This window comes from Anomaloglossus baeobatrachus, chromosome 2, assembly GCF_048569485.1.
Source record: "Anomaloglossus baeobatrachus isolate aAnoBae1 chromosome 2, aAnoBae1.hap1, whole genome shotgun sequence".
In the NCBI taxonomy this organism is placed as follows: Eukaryota; Metazoa; Chordata; class Amphibia; order Anura; family Aromobatidae; genus Anomaloglossus; species Anomaloglossus baeobatrachus.
In genome coordinates this window covers 401,987,162-402,011,463 of record NC_134354.1, presented here as the reverse complement: position 1 = coordinate 402,011,463, position 24,302 = coordinate 401,987,162, and the positions used below count along the sequence as shown (strand labels likewise).

At 50.3% G+C, this 24,302-nt stretch overlaps 1 protein-coding gene across 1 annotated transcript in view; it reads right to left on the bottom strand.

The window, feature by feature from the left end:
• Positions 1-24,302, bottom strand: part of MYOM3 (myomesin 3) — a 284,293-nt gene that overhangs the window by 185,263 nt on the left and 74,728 nt on the right. The window contains exon 7 of the mRNA XM_075336099.1: positions 8,421-8,516. Coding sequence (XP_075192214.1) covers positions 8,421-8,516 — 96 coding nt within the window. The remainder of the gene's footprint in view (positions 1-8,420; positions 8,517-24,302) is intronic.

Genomic DNA, 24,302 nt, shown 5'->3' with positions numbered 1-24,302 from the left:
CGATGTATCATGCAGCCAGCCCCCCAGGCCTCCATGAGTCATGCAGCCAGCCTCCCCCCACCAAGGCCTCCATGAGTCATGCAGCCCCCCCAAGGTCTCAATTTGTCATGCAGCCAGCCCCCCCAGGGCCTCCATGTATCATGCAGCCAGCCCCTCCAGGGCCTCCATGTGTCATGCAGCCAGCTCTCCCAGGGCCTCCATGTGTAATGCAGCCAGCCCACCCAGGGCCTCCATGTGTCATGCAGCCAGCCCCCCCAGGGCCTCGATGTATCATGCAGCCAGCCCCCCAGGCCTCCATGAGTCATGCAGCCAGCCTCCCCCCACCAAGGCCTCCATGAGTCATGCAGCCCCCCCAAGGTCTCCATTTGTCATGCAGCCAGCCCCCCCAGGGCCTCCATGTATCATGCAGCCAGCCCCTCCAGGGCCTCCATGTGTCATGCAGCCAGCTCTCCCAGGGCCTCCATGTGTAATGCAGCCAGCCCACCCAGGGCCTCCATGTGTCATGCAGCCAGCCCCCCCCCAGGGCCTCGATGTATCATGCAGCCAGCCCCCCCAGGGCCTCCATATGTCATGCAGCCAGCTCTCCCAGGGCCTCCATGTGTCATGCAGCCAGGTCCTCCAGGCCTCGATGTGTCATGCAGCCAGGCCCCCCAAGGCCTCCATGTGTCATGCAGCCAGCCCCCCAGGGCCTCCATGTGTCATACAGCCAGCCCCCCCAGGGCCTTCATGTGTCATGCAGCCAGCACCCCCAGGGCCTCGATGTATCATGCAGCCAGCCCCCCAGGCCTCCATGAGTCATGCAGCCAGCCTCCCCCCACCAAGGCCTCCATGAGTCATGCAGCCCCCCCAAGGTCTCCATTTGTCATGCAGCCAGCCCCCCCAGGGCCTCCATGTATCATGCAGCCAGCCCCTCCAGGGCCTCCATGTGTCATGCAGCCAGCTCTCCCAGGGCCTCCATGTGTAATGCAGCCAGCCCACCCAGGGCCTCCATGTGTCATGCAGCCAGCCCCCCCCCAGGGCCTCGATGTATCATGCAGCCAGCCCCCCCCCAGGGCCTCCATATGACATGAAGCCAGCCCCCCCCAGGGCCTCCATGTATCATGCAGCCATCCCCTTCCCAGACCTCCATGTGTCATGCAGCCAGCTCTCCCAGGGCCTCCATGTGTCATGCAGCCAGGTCCTCCAGGCCTCGATGTGTCATGCAGCCAGGCCCCCCAAGGACTCCATGTGTCCTGCAGCCAGCCCCCCCAGGGCCTCCATGTGTCATGCAGTCAGCCCCCCCCAAGTACTCATTGATTTATAAAAAAAAATAAAAAAAAACAAGTACTTCTCCTTCCACCGCAGCTCTGTCTTCACCTCTACTTGTTTCACCGCTGCTCGTCCTCACTTCTGTCCTCGTTCCTCCGAGGCTCAGGTCGGCATCCTCCTGCGCTCTGTGCTCTCACCACACACAGCAGTTGCACAGGAGTGACGTCACCGCGCAGGCACAGGGGAAGACTGATGATGCATAGAGCGGTGCCGGCTGTTCTATGCAATATCAAAGCAAGCAGTGTGTGGTGATGGGAGCGCGGTGACTCCACCGCTGACACCAAGCAGGGGGGCCCGTAGTTAAGCCCCTGCTCCCAAAAGGGTGAGGAGCTGGGAATTGGAGCTACCTGGGGACTTTTGGCTAGGTCGCAGATGGTGGTCTGGGACCGGAGGAGTAGGAGACTCGGTCGCAGGGTATTGAGGAAAGGTGCCAGGCTTAGTTTTGGAGAATGGCGGGCACTGGAGTACCTAGTAACCGAACCGGACCGAGCACAGCGGGGTACTGGACCCTAGATCAGGTAGTAGCTTCACGCAACCTTATAATTAATCTGTGGAGGATAGTTTCTTTATGGACTTTCCCCAAGAGCTCAGAGATCGAAGGCATCAACACAACGAGGGGGGTAGGGCTTTCCAACTTATGCGGCCCACTGAAATCCCAAATGTCAGCCATCGAGAGCACAGATTCACTACTTAACAGTGGGGAGCGGGATCCTGACAGCTTCAAGCATAGGAGTCACAACGGACACTAAAATACAGTGCATGGAGGCAAGGTACAGACCATCAGCAACTCCACAGGGAGCGGACTCCCAGGAAGAGCTCCCCTGAAGTGGCAGCAGCACCCAGAGACTTAAGGCCGCTTTACATGCTGCAACATCGCTAGCCGATGCTAGTGATCTGCACCACACGACTCCCACCACCTCCATCATCCAAAGTCCTGGGGCCTTCCCTACCTGTGGCTGCCCCACTTCATCTCCCCCGGGTACTCCCATCGGCAGCGGCGGTACTGCCCTTACCGCGAACCACGGGTGGCGTCAGAACTCTTATTCCCTGTAAATACTCCCTTTTCATTTGAAGTGGCCGCGAGCCCCTGAGTTCAGAGACCCTCGAGCCACAGCAGTAACCCCCGGATCTGAGCGGTTCAACCGCTCCAGGGGCGGCACACCTCCTCCACTTAGGGTGGTGCGGAAAGGCGAGACAACAGTGTAGGCAGCAAAATCTTTACTTCATGTTGAGGCACAAAACTTAACTTATGTACAGTATAGGACCCCTACAAGAGCAGCAGCGGCGCAGCCATGGCCCGTACCAGGGAAGCAGCGGCGGGGGCCCATATAAAAAGAAGCAGGGTTTGGAGACCCCTACAAGAGCAGCAGCGGCACAGCTGTGGCCCATACAAAAGAAGCAGCTGCGGATGCCCCTACAAGAGAAACAACGGTGGGGGCTCTTACAAGATTAACAGTGGCGGAACCTGTATAGAGAGGCCTGAAGAGAGAACAATAAGGAGGGAGAGGTGGATGGTGACTAATAACCTGAGGAGGGTACAATGAGGAGGGGGGGGTGAGTGGTGACTAATATTGGGGGTGAAGTGATGTAGTATATTACAGATGTAGTATACAGGGGGGGGGGTGTAGTGATGTAGTACGTTACACAAGTAGTATATGGGGATGTAATGATGTAGTGTTGCGGGCGGGGGCCAGACCGTAGCTAGGGGGCTGCTCGTGGATGCTCGGATCCGGGGCTTTACTGCGGCTCGAGTGGGAACCGGACCCAGGCTCGAGCAGCGGTCCGCCTCCCACAAGTGAAAAGGGGATATCTACAAGGGAGATCATCCGTGGCGCCACCTGTGGGCTGCGGCGATGAGATGGTGGCACCGCCGGCGCCCCTGGGGGCTGCGCCCGGGACTGATGGTGTGGGGCAGCAAGGTGGGATCCCCTCCATGGGCAGGGGAGCTGCAGTCCCGGGGCCCAGTTGGGAGTTGTGTCAGGAATTGCAGGGATCAGCACACTTACAGTTCGGTTGTCCTGATGCTGGATGAGGTTGTATTGATGTTGAGGGTCAGTAAACACAGAGTCTTTTGTAAACCAACTTGCCAAATGGTCGGTCACCCTTGGCGGGCGTCTTCGGGTCCCACACCCAGATGTACAGCCAGGGCCCTTCTTTCCACACTCTCTGTCTGTCTCTTTCTTGTCTGGACTAGTCCATTTGAACGGCCTCCGGATGGGGTCCCTCTCCCAGCACCGGCGGGCTACAACCCTGTCCCAGTCGCATCAGGATCCCCACGACCGTATCTCCGTCTCCGTGGCCCTCACAGCCACCTAGTCAGGTAGTCCAGGTGTCCAACCCTGGCTACCACCTTCTCCCGGGGAGCCTGTCAGCGCTTCACTGACTACTGCACAGCTGACACTAAAACTCTCCACTTCCTTAGCTCCTCTCGCCCCCTCCCTTTCTCCTGGGGAGGGGGTGAGTAGGGCCTGATTGGCTGGTGTACATCTGTGTTGGGATTGTGTAGCTGCCAAGGAGGATTAACTCTTTCTGTGACTACCTGGTTTTGCCGGGGCGTCAGAGTAGTAAATTACAGGTTTAATATATGAATAATAAAAGAAAAGAAGGGCGCTCCTGTGTAAAATCCAAGGATAAAAACAAGACAGTGTGATGGACTCACTCACCTGGCACTGTTGTACATCAGGTACAACGCTGGGAAAAGTAGCCGAAGGGAAATACAGGGTGTACCACTTTGGCGTCAGCGGGGATCTCGTCCTCTCAAGCCCACAGGAGTCCTGACCTGGACGGCTGCTCACGCGATCGGTAAACCCACGTGGAAGTGAAAGCCGCCGAACCAGCGTTAGACAGCAGCTCCTCCTCTTGGATGGACGGACCCGTAAGCACGATACCGGTGACTCACCAGCCCTTCATCGTTTTAAAATTGTCCCTATCTTTGTCATGCTCAAATAGATAATGTCTGGAGAGACTATGAGTTACTGTACCATGACGGATGTTGTACCTATAGCCATTTAATCTATTATGCACCATTTGTGTTGTGCGGCCTACATATTGTAGGCCGCAGGGGCATTCCAGTAAATAGATAACATAGGAGCTAATACAGGTAAGATGTTGCTTTATTGAAAATTCCTCCCCTGTTATATTAGATATAATATTAGATTTAAAAGATTGTGCTCCATGTTTCAATGTCCTACAACATAAACAACGAGATTGACCACAGTGGAAATTACCAATAGGTTCCCTGGTATCTAATCCATTTTGGGGCAACTGAATTTTTGCCGGTCTTGTTTTACTGGGCGCAACCATGTTTTTAAGGTTTCTACTCCTCCTAAAGATGACCTGAGGTTTATCAGGTAGAATATCTGAGAGGATTCTATCACTTTTTAAGATGTGCCAGTGTCTACCCACTAGTTCCTTTACTTTGCCATAGGAATTACTGTAGGTGGTCACTAGACATCTTTATCAATCCAGGTTTAATATATGGGGGGTGTAGTGATGTAGGCCTGAGTGGAATAGGGTCGCTCACTTGGGGGGTTGGTTAAGGGGAGGTCAGGAGGGTCAGGAGTCAGTCAGTCAGTGAAATAGTAGGAGTAAAGCTGGGCTCAACTGTTATATGGGGGAGGTGCTTTAAAGGAAGGCATTTTTTCTTTTTGCTTATAATCCACAAATAAAAACTTTTGCATTATCTTTGTATCTGACTGAGTGCTTGGGATTTATTACAGTCAGTCAGTGAAAGTGAGAGGAGATCAGGAGCTGGGCTTCGTGTAGTACTAGGTAGCAGATGTTGGTCTGGGCCTGGTAGGAGCTGGACCCCCGGTCGCAGGGGATCATGACAAGGGGCACGGCATTGTCGTGGAGGACAGCCGGCGGCCTTGTACCATCACCGGGCTGGGACCAGGGCACGACGGGGTACGTGTACCCTAGGTCAGGGAGTAGCTTCAAGCAACCTGACAATTCACCCGACGAGAACGGAGCCTTCAAGATCCGTTCTCCACCCATTCCAAAATCGGGATACTAGTGCAACGAGAGGGATAGGACTTTCCACAAATACGGTCCAAGAAATCCCAAGCGTGAACACTGAGAGCAAGCTTACCCAGTTAGCCATACTGGGAAGCGGGACATGACTAGTTTCAGGCTACAGGGACCAACCAGAGAGAAACAGGGTGCCAAGGGAAAGGTCACAGATCAACAGGCAACACCAACGGCAACGGGACCCAGGCGTGCTCCCCCTCAGCGGCAGCGGTGTCTAGAACTTTGGTTTACTACAGTTTTCGGTGTCAGCGTTATTGGACTGAGTAAGTACGCGAGTGATCCTTACCTCTCCAACGGCATCTCCCTGTCATCATCACTGAGCCCCGATGCATTCCCCCTACCCGTGGAGGGGTTAAACACCTGGCTGCCTACTCCATCGTCCCCGGGTACTCCCAGCCGCAGCGATGGTACTCCACTTTACCACACACCATGGGTGGCGTCACAAACTATTCCATACAATACTCCCCTGTAAATATCCCCCTTTTTCTATTCGAGTGGCTGCGAGACCCCCGGGTCCGGAAGCCCCTCAAGCCACCGCGGATCCGGATCCGAGCAGCCCGGCTGCTGTCACAGGGGCGGTACATATCTATATATATAATTGCCTTATTCTGTCTGTCTGTCTGTCTGTCTTGCTCCAAAATTCTGTCGTTACCGCGACAAGCGTCTCATTGGCTGCTTGCCTCACCTCCGCCCCCCGCACGGATTGGCCGCTCGCCCAGGCTCCGCCCCCCCACATGGATTGGCCTCTCACCCCGGCCCTCTGCACGCATTGGCAACTCGGCCACGCCCCACCCCCTCACGCATTGAACGCTCGCTCTGGCCCCGCCCCCGCACGCATTCCCCGAACCGACACGGAGCCCCAACTCCAAGTTGAGTGCTGTACCCCCGGGAGCCCACACCAGCGTACGCCGGCAACCCAGCCGACACATACCCTCGCATTGCTGGGGTTGCCGGCGTACGCTGGTGTGGGCTCCCGTGCGTGCGGGGAGCGGGGTACGCTGGTAACCATGGTACACATCGGGTAATGTGTAGCATGGTTACCAGCGTACACCGGCTCCCAGGTGAGCGCATCAAGGTCCTGCAGCGGCGGAACACACACATAAGGACACACACACACACACATCAGATCACACTCACTCTAACACACACCAGATCGCATCCACACACAACAACATCCAGTGATATCGCTTACTTCTCGGCGGCGATACTGTGCGTGCAGTGACCTTCCAGGACCTGCCGGAGGATCACATGGCCGGAAGCATGTGGTATCTCCGGATGTTGTGAGTGTGAGCGCGTATGTGCGATATCGTCAATGTGTGTGTGCGTGTATGCGATCGGGTGTGTGCGTGTATGCGATCAGGTGTGTGCGTGTCGGCAGAAGGCAGAGGAGCACTGCGTGCAGCACAGCTGCTGGGACCGCCCACCGGAGGGCACAGGCAGAAGTGGTGTGTGAGTGTATGCGATCAGATGTGTGCGTGTATACTGTCTGATGTGTGACTGTGGAGCACGATGGTGGGTGCGCAGCATGGGGGATGGAGCACGATGGGGGGTGCGCAGCATGGGGGATGGAGCACGATGGGGGTGCGCAGCATGGGGGATGGAGCACGATGGGGGATGCGCAGCATGGGGGATGGAGCACGATGGGGGATGGAGCACGATGGGGGATGCGCAGCATGGGGGATGGAGCACGTTGGGGGGTGCACACCTCCCCCCAAAACACACACACACAACGCCACACACACACACACACACAAACACCCAACACACAAACAGTGGCACACACAAATATACGCACATACCGCACAACACACACATTGCACAAAACATACCTCCCCCCAAAACACACACACACACGCCCCACACCCACACAAACCGCGCAACACACACACACACGCTACAGACACACAGCGCTCCACAAACAACGCAACACACACAAACAACACCGCTCTCACCCCCCGCCACACCCAGAACATGTACAGCGCCCTACACAAACACTTGGTAACTACACACAACATATATATATATATATATATATATATATATATACACACACAAAAATCATACATTAAACTACACAATACGTAAATTCTAGAATACCCGATGCGTAGAATCGGGCCACCTTCTAGTACAATATATATACACACACACATATATATATACATTGTGAGGTAGCAGCGTTGCTTGTGCAAAAACGGGAGGAAGTAAGGCAGCAGCTTGTTCACACCAACAGTCTATTTATTGTTGCAGCATAAATAGATCCAGTTTTCCACAGTCAAATAAAGTCTCTTCCGGATCACAGTTGGTGTATATAGACAAATCCTCAAAGTCTTGTTACCTTAGGACCCCGTTAACTGCAGGGATCTGTTTACGCTGTCCCAGGCTCACACTCCTGGCCAGTGTTCACTCCACACAGAGCCAGCTCACACAGCATGTGTTTGTTTCAACAAGCCTGGCTCTCAACTGAGACCCACCCTGATGTGCCCTGCAAGATTTAAACCAAATGCTGGACATGAGGATGTTACAAAACCTGGACTGGGGAAGGAATCCGTCTCTCTTTCCCAGTAATAGCTATAGCAAACTCAGAGGGTATCCAGACACATTCTGGGGGACACAGCGGTCTTCAAATATTACCCCTGTCACTGCCTCACAACATATATATATATAAAAACAGCTTTGGAACCATACAAGGGAGGGGGCCCAGGCACAATTTCTTGCACAGAGGCTTCAAGCTGTCAGTGTCCGCCCCTGCTGCAAACATAATTGCTCCTGATGATGCCGACACAAACAGAGCAGGCGGCCATTACATAGGGGAAGGCAGAGCTACAGCATCGCAAGCGAGGGCATTACCATCCCATACAACTGAAGTTCTTTCCTTGATCATTAGCACCACAACTATCTGTGGATGGTACTGCAGCTTAGAGTGGAGCAGCAATACCGGACTCAATCAGTAAGCAGGTGTGGTATAAAAAAAGAAAAGAAATTGGTGCCCATCTCTATCAGCGGCTTTACCTATGAATAGGCTTTATGTATTACATCATTTTAGAACCCTTCTATCATTCTTACATGAAAAGAGCTTACTTTACCTGCAGATTTCCAGTGTAAGTGTGCCAAATTGATTTTGAATCTTATATTTTCCAGGGGGTGATGTTTTTAGTTCAATAGGCTGCCCATTCTTAAACCTGTAAAGAAAATGAGGGTGCTGCATTAAACTAACTGTTGTTAGCAATCCCATCTTTCACCTTTCTTTTTCTAATGTTATTCTCTATCCTAGACTTAAAATGTAAGCAGAAATATAACCTTATCTGGCAGCGGCTTCTCTTCCTGGAGAACAAAAGGGCGACTATGCTCAAACCGCCAATCTATCTGTCTCCTGACATCATCTGTTAATGGAGAGTCAGGATTCCACCTTATACATTGGATGGTCAGGCAACTATGCACAAATTGGAGGATTTAGACAATTATTATCTTATGTGTAGTATGTGTATGAGGACTTTTAGTGTCATAGCTAGGAATGTCAGGAGCTGAGGTATGTGTGCACGGGTGCTGGATGTCATAGGAGTTTCCAAGGCGTCCCTGTGCTTTGGCTAGTTCATTAAGAATATGCTTTCCCAAGGTTCAAGGGGTTGTCAAAGCTTGGGGTTCGACTCTACAGTCACAATATGTGACTGACTGCAGACTTGAAACCCAATATGTGATTTGCATACATGCAGTCACGTGCCAACTAGACATGTGTGGCCTCACTCAATTGAAATGAATTCAGCTAGGCCAGACATGTCTAGTTGGAATATGGTCAGAAGTATGCATATTGTGACCTCCCACTCCCTGCACTAGCACATGGAATGACTGCAAACTCAAACCTCAAGTTTGGACAACCTTGTTAAGGAAAGGCTACATACACCCTTGGGTAATCATCAGAAGATCCCATAGGTAAAGTCCATAACTACCATCAATTTCCATAGCATTTAGCTTGGGGATTGCCATGATGACACAAGTCCTATCTTTGTTTATATTTATTAATTCTGCCTGGTAACGCGGGTAAGCTGGCCTCTGGCCAATCAGCTTACTGCGCGGGTATTTATAAAAAAATAATTGATTTATTGTTGTGTGTGTGGGAGTGTGTTTTTCCTATAAAAAGCCGGTTTTTAGTCAGCTGTGTCAGTCACAGCTGACTGACAAGGAGAATTGTTATGGACGCGCTTCTTTAGCAGCTGATTAGGAGGGCCGGCGAGGAAGATGGTGTCCAATGGATGAGATCCTGCCTTGGTGGTGGAAATGCTGAAGTATTGGGCAGCCCTGAACCAGGCGAGTTATCTGAACCCGCTGTCCCGGCTCCTGTCACCGCCTCAGATGAAGCTCCTGTCGTGGTTCGTAGGACGAGGAAGAGGAGGGATGCTTACTCACCGCCAGTGTCGGAGAGAAGATCCGGGCGTGGGACAGCTAGAGTGAGGAGTCCGGGCAACCAGAAAAGTCTTCCACAGCGGTCGCGCGAGAGCATCACGGTCGGCGCCAGCATGGGATTTCCAGAGGTCGCGTCATCAGGATGCACCTGCTTGTCCGGACGTCGTGCGACCGGCTTCCACCGCTCGGGCTGGGGTAGGAAACCTCAGGCCTTCAGCAAGCAAGGACTTGTCCTTGGGCTGTAGCATACCATCGCTGCTGCAAAAGAGTTCCAGTGCAGGGGCAGTGTTACAGGCCTGGTCCTCTGAAGATTCCGGGAGTGAGAGCGGCGAGGTCAGCGGATGTCCAGGGCCTGCCGCTGGAGTCTGCTTGGTCACCGTCCCCAAGCCCTTGGAGCCAGGCAACAGGAGGGCTGATCGCTTCTGCATGACTGGTGAGCTACCCTATCCCCCTGTTTCTAGCCATGCTGTAGTCAATATGGATAATGTTAGGGACTTAATTTACAGCGTTTTCACTGAATTTATGCAGACGGGAGCCAGGGTAGCCACCTCCCAGCCAGCTTTACAGGCTGAGTTGCAGGATGTTAGCTTAAGGGGTATCAAACATGCTTTAAGGAAGCTTTAACCTGCCAAGCTTCTCCTCTGGGTTTCCATTTGAGTGGTTTCGTTAAGGAGAAGATTTGGAAGAGGGAGTATATAGTTTTTTCCGTGCTCTCTTCTGGTAAGGAGCCGACGCGTATTGGTGGGCCTGAAGCCAACGGTGATGCTGACGGAGATAAGAGAAAAATTTTCAAGTCCTTTCACAATTGGCTGCATGCCTTTTCAATCTATGTGTCGGTGCTAGGCGAAAAATTCCCGGGTGATTGTAGTGGACTTTTCCAACACATTGATTCCATATTGGAGGCCTACCGCAATTTTGGTGGGGTGGCTTGGCTTGCCTATCATGAATTGTTCCACCAGAAGATGACAGTGCATTCTAGGATGAAATGGGTTGAGAAGGACATAGAGTTAAGGTTGAACCTTATGTTGCCACAAAGGAAGGAATAATTTAACGAAACATCCTCCTAATCAACAGTTGAAGAAAGGAGTTTGTTTCGCTTTCAATGAATCTACTTGTAAGTGGCTTAATAATTGCAGGTTCAGGCACAAATGCTCGTCTTTTGGTGGCTCACATCCGCTTCTTCGATGCTTTAAGCGTAATGTGTCCGCTGGTCAGCAGACTAACAATCCTAGGAGGCTTTTTCTCAAAGACACAGACTCCTGTGATTTTGGAAAAAATGCTCCAGTGGCTAAAGCGGTATCCAGACAGGGGGAAAGCCAACATAACAACTAATGGCTTTCAACACATTTTTTTTTTCCCTCATTTTACAGGTCATGGGTGTGTGTTGGTTAAGAATTTACCTTCTGTTAAGCCGCAAAGGCTTTTTGTTTATAATCACATTCAAAAAGAGTTACAGTTAGGCAGATTAGCTGGTCCTTTCTCTGCTCTTTAGGGTGATTCATCACCTGTTATACCCTAACGGTGGATCTCTTAATGATGATGTCGACACCAGTATTGCATCGGTTAGCTATGCATCTTTCGACATGGCAGTAGAGCTCCTTAGACAATTTGGTCAAGGGGCTCTATTGGCAAAATCGGATATTAAATCGGCCTTTCGGCTTCTACCGGTGCACCCTTCGGGATTTAACTTTCTAGGTTTTTATTTTAACGAGGAATTTTATATTGATAGAAGTCTCCCAATGGGTATTGCTTTGTCATGTTTTTTTTCTTTTTTGCATTTTGTAGTGCAGGATTCAGTGCCGGCTGGAGGGGTCATGCACAATCTTGATGATTTTTTGTTCGTTGGCCACGGGGGTTCTAATTTGGGGATGGTGTTGATGCAGAATTTTTTGACGTTCATGGACTATTTTGGGATCCCTGTGGCTGCCGAAAAAACGGTGTCTCCTTGCCAGAAATTGGATTTTTTAGGGATCACATGCATAACTCTGCAGTTATAGAATGCAGTGTTCCAGGGGATAAATTGCTCCATTTACAAGGTTTGATTGACAGTATAGCTGTCAAAAAGAAAGTTACTCTTCGAGAGTTACAATCTCTGTTGGGGTCTTTGAACTTCGCCCTTCGTATTATACCCATGGGGAGGGTGTTTTGTCGATGACTGTACCATAGCACAAAAGGTTTAAGTTCACCAGGTGCGCATGTTTGGGTGTCTTTTGAGATGACGGAGGATTTGTTGGTCCGGCAGAGATTTTTGCGTGAGTTTAATGGAATTAATTGTTTTCAAGATCGGTTTTGCTCTTCTGATGATTTGTTTCTTAGCATATGTATGGATGGTAATTCTGGGTTTTTGGTTTCTTTGGGCAGTGCTTGGTCAGCTGGGACTTGGCCGGATAAGTGGTTCGCTTTGGGTCTGAACAATAAGAAGGTAGTGTTAGATTTGTTTGCGGTTTTTGTAGCTGTCTCTATTTGGGGTGATATGCTTGCTAATAAGCGGATTAGTCTTCGGTCCAGCGGTAAAGGGGTTGTTTTTGGGATCAATATCCTATCTTCCAAATGTTTTTGGGCTGTGAAAGTGTTAAGACAGTGGGTATTTAAGTGCTTAAAATTCAATATTTGGTTAAAAGCGGCATGGGTTCAAGAGCAAGATGTTGTTTCATCTTTGTCTTTTTTGCAGCAGCTGTCCAGTTGGAGGAATGGAGCGCAAAAGGGACGAGTAGAGTTGACCTGTCCAAAGCACTTGAGGGAAATTTTGGGGATTTAATCCCTTTGTATATTAAAAATGTGTTAGCCTCGAATACATGGGCAGCCTATACTGCCGCATGGGACAGATTTCGGCAATTTTGAGTAAAGGGGTCTCAATTATTACTCAAGTAATTTATCCACTGTTTGGGATTATGTTCAGTTTCAGTTGTCTTATGGTATTAGTCACTTGGCTTTGCATAAAGCCTTATCAGTTGTTTCCTTTTTCTTAAAATTGTGGGGTTTTTAATTGCTTTTTTCACTTTTTCCGATTAGGCAGATTTTGAAGGGGCTTAAAGGGAACCTGTCATCAGAAATTTTGCTTTAAACCTAAATGTTTCCCCCTCTGCAGCTCCTGGGCTGCATTCTAGTAAGGTTCCTGTTGGTTTTTTGCTCCCTTTTAGACCAAATATAATACTTTATAAAGGTGTATCTTTTGGGATGCTAATTTTCTAAATCGTCCATGGGGGCGGGCTCTCTGGTGTTCGTTATGTCCATCCTGCCGATTTACGCCGTCCCCTGACGCAGCATTTCATACTTCCAGGATGCCGCCCAGTGAGCCCGTGGTCCGGTGCATGCGCAGTGCCACTGTAGCGGGACTGTGCACTGCGTGCACAGTGTGACCGCTGGTGACGTTTGCGCAGGCACGAGAATGGGCGGCGCTGTGTTGTCATCGCAAGTGCCCGCGCTTTCCCCTCTGCCTCCAGCGTTCTGCGCAAGCGCTGGCCAGATGACCGCACGTCCCCTCTTTCCCATCTTTCCCTGTAGCAGGAAATAGATGGGAGGATCGGAGCAGGACACCACCGGTTACGACCAGCGCTTGCGCAGAACGCTGGAGGCAGAGAGGAAAGCGCGTTCACTAGATTATGGGTGGGCCACTAGATTATGGGTGGGCACTTGCAATGATAATCACAGCGCCGCCCATAATCTCGTTGGGGGACGGCGTAAATCGGCAGGATGGACATAACGGACACCAGAGAGCCCGCCCCCATGGACGATTTAGAAAATTAGCATCCCAAAAGGTACACCTTTATAAAGTATTATATTTGATCTAAAAGGGAACAAAAAACCAACAGGAACCTTGCTAGAATGCAGCCCAGGAGCTGCAGAGGGGGAAACATTTAGGTTTAAAGCAAAATTTCTGATGACAGGTTCACTGTAAGAGAGGATCAACGCAGTCTGATGATAGACGCCCTATTTCAGTTGAGTTATTAGACGAGTTATGGGTGGCTTTGGGTTCGGTATGTGCTAATAATTTTGAATCATCGCTGTTTAGGTCGGCATTTGTTCTTGCATTTTATGCAGCTCTTCGTATCTCTGAGTTAGTGTGTCCTAGCAAGAAGGTAGTTGGTGGTTTAATGTTCAGTGACATTAAGGTGTTTAACTCTCATTGTTTGATTTCTGTTGTTAGTTCTAAGACGGATCTGTACCGCCCCCCGTGTCAGCGGCCGAGCCGCTCGGATCCGGAACCACGGTGGCTCGATGGGTCTCCGGACACGGGGGTTCGTGCGGTCACTCGAGTTTGAAAAGGGGGTATATACAGGGGAGTTAGAAGTTTGTGACGCCACCCATGGTGCTTGGTAAGATGGAGTACCACCGCTGCTGTTGGTGGGGGAGCCCGGTGGAGGTGGTATGGCAGCAAGGTGTTTAACCCCCTCCATGGGTAGGGGAGTTGTGCCCCGGGGCCCGGTGGTTGTGCAGGGGGAGCCGTTGGGAAAAGGAAGGGTCTCTGCGTAGTCACCCAGTCCAAGAATACTGACACCGACAGCTTGTAAACCAGAGTACTGAGCACTGCTGTAGCAAAGAGGGAGCACGCTTGAATCCGTGCCCTTGGTGTTGCTTGTTAGCCTGTGGCCTTTTCCGTGGCACCTTCTCACTTGTTGGACCCTATAGTCTGGAACTAATCGGGTCCCGCTCACCCGTGTGGCTAACGGAGTGAGCTTGCTCTCAGGGTTCACGCTCGGGATTTTCTGGACTGTGTTTGGGAAAGTCCTATCCCATCGGTGCGCTAGTACCCCGATTTTGGAGCGGGTGAGGGAAGAATCTTTAAGACTTCACCTCCGTCAGGTAAATTACCAGGACGCTTGAAGCTACTTCCTGGCCTAGGGTCCATGTACCCCGTCGTGCCCTGCCCCCTGCCCGGAGATGGCTCAAGGCCGCCAGCTGCCCTCCTCGGCAAGTCCGTGCCCCTTGACACAATCCCTTGCGACTGGGGTTCCAGCTCCTACCAGGCCCAGACCAACGTCTGCCACCGAGGATTCAACTAGGAGCCCAGCTCCTCACCCTTCACTCTCCACTTCACAACTCTCACTCCAACTGTACAACTCCTTTCACTTTTTCACTTTCCCTTACCAACCCCCCAAGTGGGCGTCCCTATTCCCTTCAGGCCCCCCAATGGTGTCTCTGGTGGGTGTGGTGTAAAGTGTTCCTAGGGTTTTTTACTGGCTCTGATCTTAGCAACACCAAAGAACAAGGATCCGTAACAAAGGAGGATGCGGATACTGTGCAGAAGGGCAGATTGCACAATACCCTGTGACGACCTGATAGGCCAGGGTGTCACAGATCAGCTTGGAAACGGTCACTTGATTAAGCTCTCATCCATCATTGGTTTTCGGATTTGTCCGGTTTTTAACCTCAGGCAGTGGCTCTCACTTCGTCCTCCCGTGGCGGGTTCTTTATTTCTACATATATCTGGCGAGCTTGCTACTAAATTTCAATTTAATTAGATTTTGAAGCGATGTTTGGCTAGTCTTGGTAAGAGTAATTTAAAGATTTCTTCTCACTCGTTCAGAATTGGTGCCGCTACGGTGGCTGATAGCCTTGGTTTAAAGAAAAGTAGAATTATGAAGTTGGGGAGATGGTCTTCTGCTAGGTATAAGTTGTATGCAAGGCCTAATCTGTTGCTTAATTAATTACTTTTACTTTCAGAACCCCTGATTGTGTGGATTGTTGGCCACTCGTTCATTTATTGGGCCCAGAAGCGGGCTGTTGTGCGGGGGTACACAGAGAATCTTTCTTTTGCTAAAGATCAGGTTCATTTTTTTGGGTTAGTTGCAGAGGTATGAGATGGGAACACCTCCTGGCTGAATTGAAGAAGAGAGTAAGGGGTACATTGCACGCTCCGACATCGCAAGCCGATGTAAATGTGCCGCCCTGGGCAAGCCAGGGGACACGGGTCACACCACCACCACACCCCACACTCCAGGTAGGCACATCACAGCTAACCAGAAATCCTTGTTGCCTTCCTCCAGGAGTCTGATGATGCACACCAGGGGGTGGGCCAGGCGGTTGGCTCCGCCCACCGAGGAGCTCACAACTCTGGAGGCGGGAAAACCAGGCAGTTGAAGTCTAGCTGAGGGCTAGTGAGGAGTCAGCTCAGGGACGAGCTTGAGTAAACAACAGAGTTCAGCTCAGGGAGGAGTAGGAGTGAGGAGCTAAGCAGAGGAGTTAAGAAAGTGAAAGTGAAAGTAGTAAAGGAAAAAAGCAAGTGAAGTGGCAGTAAAGAAAGAAGCCTGAAGGGTCCAGCTTTGTGTAGGGCCAGATCAGCAAGGTCAGCGACGGCGGTGACTGTCTGGAGGGGGGACCGTTTGGAAGTTCCTGGAAGGACCCCGTTGGCTGTGTGCCCGGTGGTCTGGAGCAGTGTTCCGAAGGACAGTCAGCACCAGGGCAGGGGCCTCTCGGACCCCGGCAAGGCTAGGAGTCGCCAGATTTGCCAAATCCGTCAGTGAAGGGGACGTAGATCCCCCAGCAACCAAGTCCCGATTGAAGGCAACAGCCCAACCTGAACCGGAGAGACACCGCCACCGCCACGGCACCAGTTTCTCAGGGCCAGCGCCTGCGGGCAAAGTGTAGAGCTCCTCCGGCCCAGATTGCAGCCGGGGAGCGGGTAACCGGAGGGAATCCACCGCTACCACAAGTCAACCATAGGTGCAAGGAAGAGGGACATCACCGTCACCTATCGGGAGTGCAGGTGCAGCCGTCTGTGGGACCGTCCTACCAGCCGTTTGGTTTACCGTACAAACTGTGTCCACGTCTCAGGCTGAGTGAGTACCACAGTGCCGCAAGGCACAGCGCTGCCCCCGCGTCCCTGCGCCCACCAGGCCCTACACTTTACATCTCATCACCGGGCCCCGGGATCACCAACCCCTACCCACGGAGGGGCAACACAACACCTGGCTGCTCCGCATCACCATCCCCGGGACCCCCATACTGAGCAGCGGTGGTGCAATCACCACAACCGTGGGTGGCGTCACGAACTATAACAATCCCCACACCCAACAAACACCCCCTTTCACTCACGGGCGAGGAGTGTCGCTCGAGAAACCCCGGGATCCGGCCCACAGCTCGAGCCACCAGGAGCAGCTGCCGGACCCGAGCAGAAGGGGTGAGCGCGGTGTGCTGACACCCTCCTCCCCGCCCGCGACATAAACATCCCGCCCACCTCCTTCCTTCCGCATAGCCGACGGGAGCCGCGGTGACGTAGGTAGATGTTCCTCGCTCCTGCGACTTCACACACAGCGATGTGTGCTGCCGCAGGAACGAGGAACAACATCGGACCATCGCGTCAGTGTAATTATGGAATTCGCCGACGCTACACCGATGACGCTTTTGTGCTCGTTGATCGTATCATCTAGGATTTACACACTACGATGTCGAGAGCAACGCAGGAAGTGCGTCACTTTCGACATGACCCCACTGACATCGCACCTGCGATGTCGTAGTGTGCAAAGCCCGCCTAAGGTTTAACCCATCACCGGACCTATTGATAATTTACTTGGGAGGTAACGATTTGTTTGGGTAAGGTAAAAACCCTAGATTTTATTTTTCAGGCAAAGAGGGACATTATTTTTGTTAAAAATCTTTTTCTTGCAGCTGCAGTAGAATTTTCTGAGATCATCCCTAGGTTGGTGTGGAATTCAGCCCGGTTTTCCTTTATGGAGAAAATTAGGAGAAGGATCAATAGAGTTTTAGCAAAATGTTTTAGTTCTTTGGGTGAATTTTCTTTTAGGCACCTGGATTTGGAGGGTTTTGAGTGTGGCCTTTTATAGGGTGGATGGTGTACACTTATCTGACATAGGTATCGATATTTTTAACCTAGGACTTCAGAGTATGGTGGAAAAATGGCTTTGTCGTTGTGTGGGGGAACACTAATGTCTGCATTAGTGTCCTAGTGGGGTAAAATCACCCAGAGGCTCTGGGTGGATTTTGGTATTTATTTTGGTAATATGGTAATTTTATTTACAAGTTGAGTATTGTTATGGTTATGGATTTTATGAGATGTGATTTGTTCTTGGTAACCCTTAATAAAAAACAACACGGCCAGCTTGTCTGTGTCAGTTTATTTATTTTGTATAATCCCATAGCGTTTAGCTTGGGGATTGCCATGACCACACAAGACCTATCTTTGATTATATTTATTAATTCTGCCTGGTAATTTGGGTAAGCTGGCCTCTGGCCAATCAGCTTTCTGCGCTGGTATTTATGAAAAAATAATTGGTTATTGTTGTTTTTGCGGGAGTGTGTTTTTCCTATAAAAAGTCAGTTTTTAGTCAGCTGTGTTAGTCAGCGCTGACGGACTAAGGGAATTGTCCCACACTCTCTCCCTTTTCTTTTTGTTTTTCCCTATTTTTTTTTTTCTCTTTTTGTTTGTTTTTTATTAGAGGGGTAAAATCCCCCGAGGCTCTAGGTGGATTTCGGTATTTATTTTGGTAATATGGTAATTTTATTTACAAGTTGAAGTATTGTTATGGTTATGGATTTTGAGATGTGATTTGTTCTTGGTACACCTTAATAAAAAACAACACGGCTAGTTTTCCAACCATGCTCAGTTGTCTGTGTCAGTTTATTTGAATGGGAATGAATGTGTTTTGTGTTATCATGAATGAACTGTATTGTGATTGTAGAGGTGGCAACACATGAGGCTCTCTTCCTTCACTTCTATCCTGTAAACAGATAAGCAAATCTGCTTCCCTGATAGACAAACCTTCAGACACATGTTTAGTACTCTTGAGATTATATTCAAAGTATGGGAGGATCACTTTACTTTACCATATAGAAGGAAGGAATGATCCTCTGTGTGATCGAGTGACAGAGAAAAATCCAAGTGAAAACTTGTACGGCTGAGTTACTATTCATGTAGATGTGTACTTTATACTGGTATGAATCTGCACCACTAGTTTGTGGGCTATATCCAATGTTATAGCTGCTGCCAAGTAAAAGCATTTATGGAAAATGATTCATGTGGTAATTAAAGATGTTATAAACTGTCATGAAATTAGAGGCAAAGAGAGGTAATAGTAACCTGAAGCTGTACAGCCTGGTGTACTGTATCTGCTCTATCATTGACAAGCAGTGTTATAAGTACAGGGTGGCCTATATGTAGGTATATGGTTAAATCAATGACATTTATCATAACACATTATATGGGTATACATACTGACACAAAGCAAAAGAAGATTATTTGCATTTTCTAACATTGCTTATTACATTTACATTTGTTTATCACTGTTTAACTGCTTAACCCTAGAACGCGCAACCATAGAAATCTAACATAGAAAACAAGTAACCTAGCAGGCCTGCGAGGCCCCAGGTATGCATTCTAGGGTTAATCTATTAATGCCTTCCATCAATGATGCGATATTCATATACTTATTTTTGTTTCACCCTGTGTATGTATAATCATTACGGACCTGGAGGCTGACATGTAACAATGCAGCTCCAGGCCAAATTAATAAGTTTTTTTTCATCTTTTTGCTTGCTTCGTGCTAAGCATTCTACATTCAGTAACTTTATCTTTAGATTTGGTTGGAATGAAGGTATGTTTTTGTTCTTGAGAAGTGAGAGAATAATATGGCTTGTATACCACAGGCCACCCTCCTGGCAAATTCTGTCCTTGGCCTGACACCGAGTAAATGTCATTTATGAAATGTCACAGTGCTCCTAGAGATCAATTAGGCCTAAATAAAACCTATGTATTGTATTGTTTCCTGTTGTGAGGGTATTCTCGGTATATCATTCTGCAATATGTCTGTTTTAGAAAATATACTGGCCATACTGGTTACAGTTGATGGACCCATGAATTAATTTTACACCCAAAGTAAAGGGGGTATTTGGAGTGATTTGTGCTAACTATATTTAAAGGTGCACATACAGCATAGTGTTGCGGGCGGCGGGGCGCTGCGCTCGCTAATGCTCGGGTCTGGCGCTGCTGCTGCTGCTCGGTGGCTCGAGCGGTGGGCCGGATCCGGGGACTCGAGCGGCGCTCCTCGCCCGTGAGTGAAAAGGGGGTGGTTTGTTTGGGGATTTAGTCCGTGACGCCACCCACGGGTTGTGGTGAAGATGGGCACCACCGCTGCTGGTGACGGGGATCCCGGGAGCGATGGTAGGGAGCAGCTGGGATATTGTTTTCCTTCTCCGTGGGTAGGGGTTGGTGGTCCCGGGGCCCGGTGGTGTGACAGGGAGGCAGGGTCGGTGAGGTGCAGGGTTGCAGGTACAGCGCGGCGCAGTGCCGGATGGCACGGGTGTACTCACTCAGCAAGAGATGCACAAAGTCTCCGGTAAACCAAACGGCTGGATGGACGGGTCCCGCAGCTGGCTGCACTTTCTCTCCCCGGACAGGTGATGGCGGCTGTCTTTCTCTGCACCTTTGTGTACTGTCTTGACTACGATAAGTTCCCAACGGTAGTCCGCTCCCCGGTTTATGGATGCCGGAGGAGCCCGTTTTGCCCGGAGGCGCTGGCCCTTGGGTCTCTAGCCTGTGGCGGTGGCTGTATACTCACACGGTGCAGACGGTTGCCTTCTAACGGGTCTTTAGTTGTTAGGAAACCCCTGGGGTTCCGGTCACACTTGGATTTGACTTTTGTCAGCGGCTCCAAGCCTGGCCGGGGTCCGATGGCCCTGCCTGTATGTGCTAGCTTCACTTCGCTCCCCGGTCGGTACCGGTGGGCCACCGCCCGACCATGGTTCTACGGTTCCGCGTTGATCCACCACTCCTTCAGACAGCCACCACTGTCTGCCAACCTTGCTATCAGTGCCTGGGCCACAAACTCAGACACTCTCCAGTTTACTCCTCTCACTTCAACCTCCTGAACTCAACTGTCACTTTTCCCGCCTCCAGGCCTGTGAACTTCTCGGTGGGTGGGGCCAACCACCTGGCTCCGCCCCACCTGGTGTGGACATCAGACCCTGGAGGGAGGCAACAAGGGTTTTGTGTTTGGCTAATGTTACTGTCTGGGGGGGTGGGGGTGTGTGTGTGTGGTACCTGTGACGACCTGGCTAGTCCAGGGCGCCACAATAGCACAAAAGTGAGTACACCCCTCACATTTTTGTTAATTTTTTATTACATCTTTTCATGGGACAACACTGCACGAATTAGCGGCGATGCGCTTGCGTTCCCCAGTCTGTGAGGCAATGGACCACATTGGGGACCATGTCAGTGGCACATGCACTGTGTAATTCTAGAAGTTACTCACTTCAGCTTCAGTTTGTTATAGTGGCGCATGCGTCGAGAATAACCCGGAAGATTAGAATTCAGTTCCAGTACGCTATTATTATGAATGCGTACAAGTGATATGGGGCTATTTAAACACAGCGGTATTTGTCCCACCATTCACTCCCTGCCGAAGAAGCGAAACATACGTTGGGGCGAGGGGGACACACAGGGCACAGCCTTTTAGGTAAGCAATATTTTTGTGATCCTAATATTGGCTACATTAGCAATACTGGACTACATTTAAGCATATGCTTTACCATTAGGATCCTAATACTGGTTATATTGGATTAATTGATTGATTTAGCACAGTTATTTATTGTTAGCACAAGAATTTTATTGAAGGCTGATTGGTTGTTATTTGTATGTATAGCTTGCTTCTTTTTAAGCTGTGGATACTGTGTTGCCCCCCCCATGTTTTTACATTTGTTTGTAGCACCAGCTATTAATTGATTAAATTGACTATATTTTTTTTATATATCTAATGGTTATTTTAAACCTTTTCAATAAATAATTAATATTTTATTGGGTAGAATACTCGTTTTTTGGTTTATTTTATATAACCAGGTTTTTTGTAGTGAAGCTTTCAGGTGTGAATGGGGAGCAGGGGTATTAAATTTGATGCTGTCGCGCTACATTCTCTCATTCTGGTCACTGAAAGTTCAACATGGCATTTCATGGCAAAGAATTCTCTGAGGATCTGTAAAAAAAGAATGATAGTGTCACGCTGGGACTATCAAGGTTACGCCAGGCAAAAGGGAAGCACAAATGAGTGGCACCACAAACAGGGCACATCAGGGACACTGTATAACAGTGGGCCCTGGCACTAGGGACATCTCCTGCACTCACCTGTGGCTGAACCCTGCACTCACTAATGTCCCTATACAGGTTATCTCACCCCATCATCGATCATGTGCCTAGGCCCTCACTTGCCCTGCACTTACCTGGCTAGTGAGAATGCTAGTGAGAGCACTAATCCAACCAATGTAATATTAAAACAAGAGGGTAGGTAGACAGACAGGGGAACAATGACAAAAGGATGTAACACAAACAACTCTGCTGCAGCCAGAGACCAAGGTAAAAGATAAAACGACTCCAAACACCAATAGCTCCAGCAACTTAGGCAGAAAAGAAGTATGTGATTCCATTTCTGGCTTCAGATGATGGATCATGTGACTATTTAAAGGGAATGGGAGTGGTCATAAACCAGTTGCACATAAGATGAATTAACCAGGAGCTGCTGGCAGTGAAGCTGACATTAACCCTTGCTGCACCAAAAGAGAGCAAATACATTTAATATAAAGAGCCTCACATTTTAAAGTGGAGCTCAGATCCCAGAACAGTCAGAAATATTTCAAGTACAGAAGACAGTCATGATATTTACATAAAGATGGCTTAGACTATACCAACATCCTGAAACTGACCTAGAGTTCAGTGGCTAACTGTAACCAGACAGATTCCACTCAGAACAGGCATCGCCATGATTGCCCAAAGAAATTGGGTGCACGTGCTCAACGTCATATCCAGAGGTTGTCTTTTTAAAATAGACGTATAAGTTCTTCCAGCATTGCTGCAGAGGTAAATGGGTGAGGGGGGGGGGGGGGGGTGGGTCAGCCTGTCAGTGCTCAGACTATACACCAAACACTGCATCAAATTGGTATGCAGGGTGTGTGCTATCAGTTGAGGAGAAAAAATACAAGTGTTTCTTGTCTACAGTCAAGCATGGTGGTAGCAGTGTAATGTTTTGGAGCTGCATGAGCGATTCTGGCTGTGTAGCAGAGACGTATATGGGGGGCTAGCGGGGCATGTGCCCAAGGCGCAGCTGTCAGGGGAGTCTGAAAGCCTCCTCGGCGGCTGCATCTTGCCGCCCTGTAGTGGCAGCTACTATTCTCTGAGCCGGCTGTTAAGCTGACAGCCGAGACTCAGAGAAAGTGCATTGCGCCGGATCCCACTGATCAATTGTCCTCATATCTTTCAGATTGGAGGACAATTGAAGCGGTGATGTGGCGCCCTAGGACCTGGTCGCCACAACGGCATTGCCCTCCTGAGGGTTAATGCTGAGCCTGGAGGTAATGGGGAAATCTACTGGCCAGTAAGTTAACATCCACCGCAGTTTCTCCCTCAGGCCAGTAGGGGGAGCTCTGAACCTGAAGTTTCAGGGAGCTTCCTTAAGCCTGACCTGGGGGAGGAGTTAGTTAGTCTGTAGGGAGCAGCAGAAGTGAACAGACACAGAGTGAGCTGTCCTGTGAATCTGGGGCCTAGAGCTGGAGCAGTTTGGCCCAGAGAAGCAGGAGTAGCTGAGAGGCAGCAGAGAGACTCGGACATCGGAGTCTGTGGTTGCCAGGGTATAAAATCCGTCCCTGGTAGCCGAATCCGAAGGGCAGGGGAGCTGCAAGCCCCTGGCCCAGACACATCCAAGGTACAGCTGCAGCATCAGGGCCCGGTGTGGACCCCAGCGGAGAAGCACCAGAGAGTGGGCCTGCGCAGCCACCTACAGAGGGAAGGGACGTGCTATTGGTCCCAGCAGCGAAGAGGGCCATTGCTGGATTCAGAGAAGCAGGGTCCTATCATCACCAAGAAAGGTACAGGAGTAGGCCTCATACTCAGCTGGCCAGAAAGATCACCCCAAGTACTTCCAGGCCGACCGGATCCCCATCACCACCTGTAACGGTCTCCCAGGACTGGACTGTTCCCAGAGTAAAAGAGGAAAAGGTAAAGAGACTGTTGTTTGTGCCTGGTTCTTTCCTCGCCTGTCGGCCCTGCACCGTGTTAGTCACACAGCACCATAGACTTTCACAAGCACCAACTGTGCCCCAGGCATTGCTCCACCTGTGGGGAGCAGTACTACCATAGCTGCTATATCATCATCCCGGAGGCCTCACACAGCAGCGGCGGCTTAATAGCCGCATGCCACAGGTGGCGTCACGAACACAACCATTAACAAGCAAGCCACATATTCAACTGACACCCACCAGGGCCACGGAGCCGGGCCCAGCCACCACTGACTACCACCGGACTAGTCCGGCCCGGCACCGGGTGTCCCATAGCCCTGGGGTGGGCGAGTCAAATTTGGCGTCACGAACAAGATTTCGTGCCCGGTCCCACCGGGTACTGTGCGCCTGCCGGAATTGTGCTTAAAAGACTGTGTACTGGCTGCAGACCACCGCCGCCATTAGCCTCGCCGAGCGCAGGAAGAAGGGGGGCGTGCCTGACAAAGAGCGCGAAGGGAGCGCGCCATCAGAGCAGAGCGCTGTTAACCCCGCGCGACCCGGAAGAAAATTTGAAAAGTGAACGGAGCCTGGTAAGGTTCACTAAGGGGGAGGAAGATGTCCGACTCAGAGGG